The sequence below is a fragment of the Papilio polytes genome, unplaced genomic scaffold (assembly GCF_000836215.1).
Source record: "Papilio polytes unplaced genomic scaffold, Ppol_1.0 DF824292.1, whole genome shotgun sequence".
NCBI lineage: Eukaryota > Metazoa > Arthropoda > Insecta > Lepidoptera > Papilionidae > Papilio > Papilio polytes.
The window spans coordinates 1,294,048-1,298,586 of NW_013524912.1; the positions used below are offsets into that span (position 1 = coordinate 1,294,048).

The 4,539-nt window shown below is 34.5% G+C and overlaps 1 protein-coding gene across 1 annotated transcript in view; it reads right to left on the reverse strand.

The window, feature by feature from the left end:
• Positions 1-27: 27 nt before the first annotated feature.
• Positions 28-4,539, reverse strand: part of LOC106102547 — an 11,736-nt gene continuing 7,224 nt past the window's right edge. The window contains exons 8-15 of the mRNA XM_013282066.1: positions 4,009-4,182; positions 3,249-3,411; positions 2,408-2,550; positions 1,777-1,848; positions 1,212-1,263; positions 830-1,003; positions 348-467; positions 28-47 (exon numbers count right to left, since the gene is read on the reverse strand). Of these exons, the coding sequence (XP_013137520.1) occupies positions 28-47; positions 348-467; positions 830-1,003; positions 1,212-1,263; positions 1,777-1,848; positions 2,408-2,550; positions 3,249-3,411; positions 4,009-4,182 (918 nt within the window). The remainder of the gene's footprint in view (positions 48-347; positions 468-829; positions 1,004-1,211; positions 1,264-1,776; positions 1,849-2,407; positions 2,551-3,248; positions 3,412-4,008; positions 4,183-4,539) is intronic.

Below are 4,539 nucleotides of genomic sequence, written 5' to 3' on the forward strand. Positions count from 1 at the left end.
CCCACCCTCCTTGTACACTGAAAATTATCACTTTTGTACCCACAATACTAACACACAAGTTAAATAATCGACAATAATCAATCATATTATTCATGAAATCATTTATATTCATAGTACACTTTAGTTTAATCATGAAAAGAAATCAGAAAACGAAACTTTTTTTTTAGGATTTACAGAATCAGCGCTTAATCACGATCTCACACGTTAAATGGTAGTGTGGACGTAGGATGGTACGCGTTAATTAAGTAAATACCCATTCACCTTTCTCTTGAAGGTACCCACATTATTATTGCATTTGAAATAATTTAACAAATATAATCAAAGAAATGTAAATAGCAAATAATTACAAAGTTCCTTGAAACTGGACTGGTCGGCCTCTGAGAGACATTGCGCTATCGAAACCTGAGAATTATCCAATTCTTCACTTCCCACAGCCAGCACGCTTCTCGTCCGCTCTCGCTCCAAACCTAACGCATATCAGAAACACAAATAAAACAAATAAAAAATAAACGAAATCATAATTGCAATTAAAAAAATATAAATCATATAAAACAACATAAATGAATAATGTACCTACATTACAAAACAAAAATACAATGTGAATTTAAAAGTTACAAAATCAGCTTATCTGATGAAATAATTCTATCAACTACGATCTAACTTATTAATAAATATCAAACTGTATATTAAAATTAATACTCTATATATTCATACTCTTATTTTCTACTCTACTTTTAACTTTAAAATGTTGAACAAAGATATCTTATTTATACATTCTAGAACAAAACTAATACATAAAATTTCTATCACGAGGAAAGTGGCATCTTACCACATAACGAGAGACGGACGTTATCATTTTCATCGAAATCTAAAGTAGTTTTTTTGGAATTCGACGAACGAATAGTGTTTTCACTGAGATCTGATACTAAATCTGGATTCACATTAAAATTCCCTCTTGATATGAGATTATTGCGACGCGAGCGACATTTTGAATCCTCTATTACTGCAAAACAAATCTTTTGTTATTAACTGTTATAAAAGAACTGAAGTTTATGTCGTCGAGCGCCAAAAAATAACTGCCCAAAAGAATCTAATATCTCCGTTATTTTTCACATGCACTTATTCAACATGCAATTTATAGAATAATATCAGTTATGAGAAAAAAAAACCTATTCTCTACATGTAATTTTATAGTATCAAATAAAACTTACAATTATCTGTAGCATTGACTCGTTCTACTGATCGACACTCGTCAATGTGTTTCTGTAAATAGAAAAAAACTATAGTCAAATTAGATGGAAATAAGAAATTATATTTATGATTCTCTATGACAGTCATTTATTATCTATGGATTTATTTTGAACTAGCTTTCGCCCGCGACTCCGTACGCGTGGAAAATAAAAAAACGAAAGTGAGTAGGCTATGTGTTCTTCCAGACTATCCTCTACGTCTATGCTAAATTTCATCGAGATCCATTCAACCGTTTAGGCTACAAACTGTAACAAACATCCATCTATCCATCCATCCAAACTTTCGCATTAATATAATATTAGTAAGATTATTCTAGTAATTAAATTAATGATAAAATATCATCTGCTTTTCATAAGTCTAAGGTCTAACCTTACAAAGGTAAAATTGTTCAGATATCTCATTATTGAATTCAAACATAAATTTTGATTTAAAGTCAAAATCGTAAGTAATGGCTTACAAAGGTAGTTTTTGAAAACTGAGATAAATAGTATTAATACAAATTCATCATTTTTAACAAACACTTACGCGGTCGTGCAGTGTGGAGCTGCTAAAGGAACCGACCAATCGTTGCCTGATGTCACTCGCAGAGATGTCATGCTGAAAACGCATTATTACTTACAATTAATCACTTTGATCGATCAAGTTCAATAGTTAAGTTATATTTAGTAATTTGTTAGACTCAATCGACGCTAGAAGTAGAAACATTTCGACAAAAGGTAAAATTAAACGATTGTTATTTTACTGTTTTTGTCAAATATACTTAGGAGAGTTCGTGAGAGGGATACGCGTTCCTTGTATCAGAAGCTTTAATTAAAGAGAGCAGTTTTAATAGATTGAAAACATTTCTTCCAACAACGCCTGTAAACTAAAATGACAGGAAAATGACAAGTAGGACGTAACGCAGCTTGTCAAGGTCATTGCTCATTCTTGGTGTTACTTTGTCAAGATCATTTGCGCATACTTGTTATTAGTTTGTCAAGGTCACATGCGTATACCTATTGTTACTTTGTCAAGGTCACTTGCGTATACTTGTTACTTTGTCAAGGACACTTGCGTATACTTGTTACTTTGTCAAGGTCATTTGTGTATACTCATTAGTTTGTTAAGGTCATCTGTGCATACTTATTATTAGTTTGTCATGGTAATTTGTTCATACCTGTTTCACATGCTGTAGCTCTAGCAGTGTGGAATGTGGGGAGGTGCGCACGCGCAGCTTCACCGTGATGCTGGACAGCTGCACCAACTGCTCACCAGTCACCACACCCACAGGCACACACCACATCGGACTGCGTTCATCTTCTGTATAAATAAGTATTTTTTTAATGGATGTATGGAAGGAAACAGTTTTTCAAAGCAGTAGACAATGGAATACTGCTAGTGTTACAGAGTCTTACAGACACGACCTTAGGCAGTCTTTCGAATAGACATACTATTAGTATAGATAAAATGTGTCAAAGTCAATACTATTATAATAAAACGTAAACACACACTTCTTTGTTGCTCGAGATGTCAGCAATTACAGCAAATTTTTAAATAAATCATTAAACTTAGGGTGTAAATATTTTGGATAAAACCATAATGTGAGAAAGAGACCATAAGTTGCTGCCAACATCACGAAAGAAAGAATGCCAAGGTTTGTCATGCTATTTCATTTTGATATTTGCTATTGATAATTTGACAAATGTAAACAAAAAATAAAATTTTCATAATTACATGCGGATGAAGCCGCACGGGAACAGCTAGTATAGAATAAAATACAAAAGTAATAGTGAGTTCTGGAGCAGCGATATTGTTACTTTCTCTAAGGCGGGTATTTAGTTTGGACATATGCGTTTTAATAAAAGTAAAAATGGACTGCACCCTATTCTTGAGTGAAACTAGCATAAACCATGTTTTCAAGTAATTAAATAAATTTAATTAAATAAATAAATAAATTATTTGAAATTATTTTGAATTTGAAGTTATAATGTAATGTTTTTTAAATTAGTATTGTCTACCTGTTGCTCGTGCGAATGTGAGGAATATTGGTGCGAGGGCGTCGTTGTCGGCGTCGTTGGTGGGCGTGGGATAGCGCGCGCAGTACGCCGGCGTCGTGTAGTGCGTACTAATGCCAGGAGCCACAGAACAAATCCAACGCGCGCCTTCGCATTCTGATACTGTCTGTAAACAAGTACAATTAGATTTTTTTTTATAAGACTAAAAAAAATCAGAGTTACGTGTGAAGTGTGTGGAGAAGGTGTGATTAGCTATGACCTATGTACTTCTTACTTAGAGTGGGCTCCGAGCCTCTCTGTGGGAATTTATAGTGAGGCGATGAAGAAGTCAAACAAAGTAGCAATTCTCATGAACTATTGCTAGCAAAAGACGAGTTCCAGAGAAATTGCCTACAAAAGTAGGTAAACATATAAAAATAAAGAGTGAATGTATGTGGATTTCGCCCGCGTGAATTAAAAAAAATAATTAAAATTATAGCCTGTGTTAACCACAAATAAATTACCTTTCAAACGATGAAAGAATTTTTGAAATCGGCGCAGTAGTTTGTTTATGCCAATATTGTAATAAGCGTAGACAAGCATACTAGTAGTATAAATACGAAAGTTGTTTGATGGATGTTCCATGAAATTTGGTATAGATGTAGAAATTAGTCTGAAAACAAATTAGCTACCCACTTTTATTTATTTTTTAATTCCACGCGGACGGAGTCGCGGGAAAAAGCTAATAATCCACACTAAGAAAAGTATTAAATGTGAAAGTTACCTTGACAGTTTTTGAGTTATTCTCCTGGTAGTCGTATACTTCAGGTTGAAGGGGCTGAGCGACTGCGAGCCACTCCTTCGTGGCATTGGTCACCACGAACTGCGGGCAAGGGTCTCGCGCCACCACCACCTGCCAGCGACCCTCGTGGTGATGTTGCGTCACCACCACAGGCACCTGGAAATACATATATACATACTTCACACAAACTGTCCTGAAACTACTCCTAAATTAAGAAGTGTATATTGTTCTCGAATATCATAAAAGGCCTTGTTCATCTTACTAATGCCTATGAACCTATGACATATGTCAAGGTCATTCAGAAATATCGAGAAAACCGCGTCATTCTGGCAGGATCAGTAGATGAGTATTGAAGTTAATTACGTTGTTACAATTTTAATATTGTCTGAAACTGAGCGTCGGTGGCTCAATGGTTAAGCATTTGACTTGTAATCTACAGTTCTTGGGTTCGAATCCCGCCGTGTACCAATGTGATTTTCGATTTTTCCAAATTTCATATGTACATAATTTACC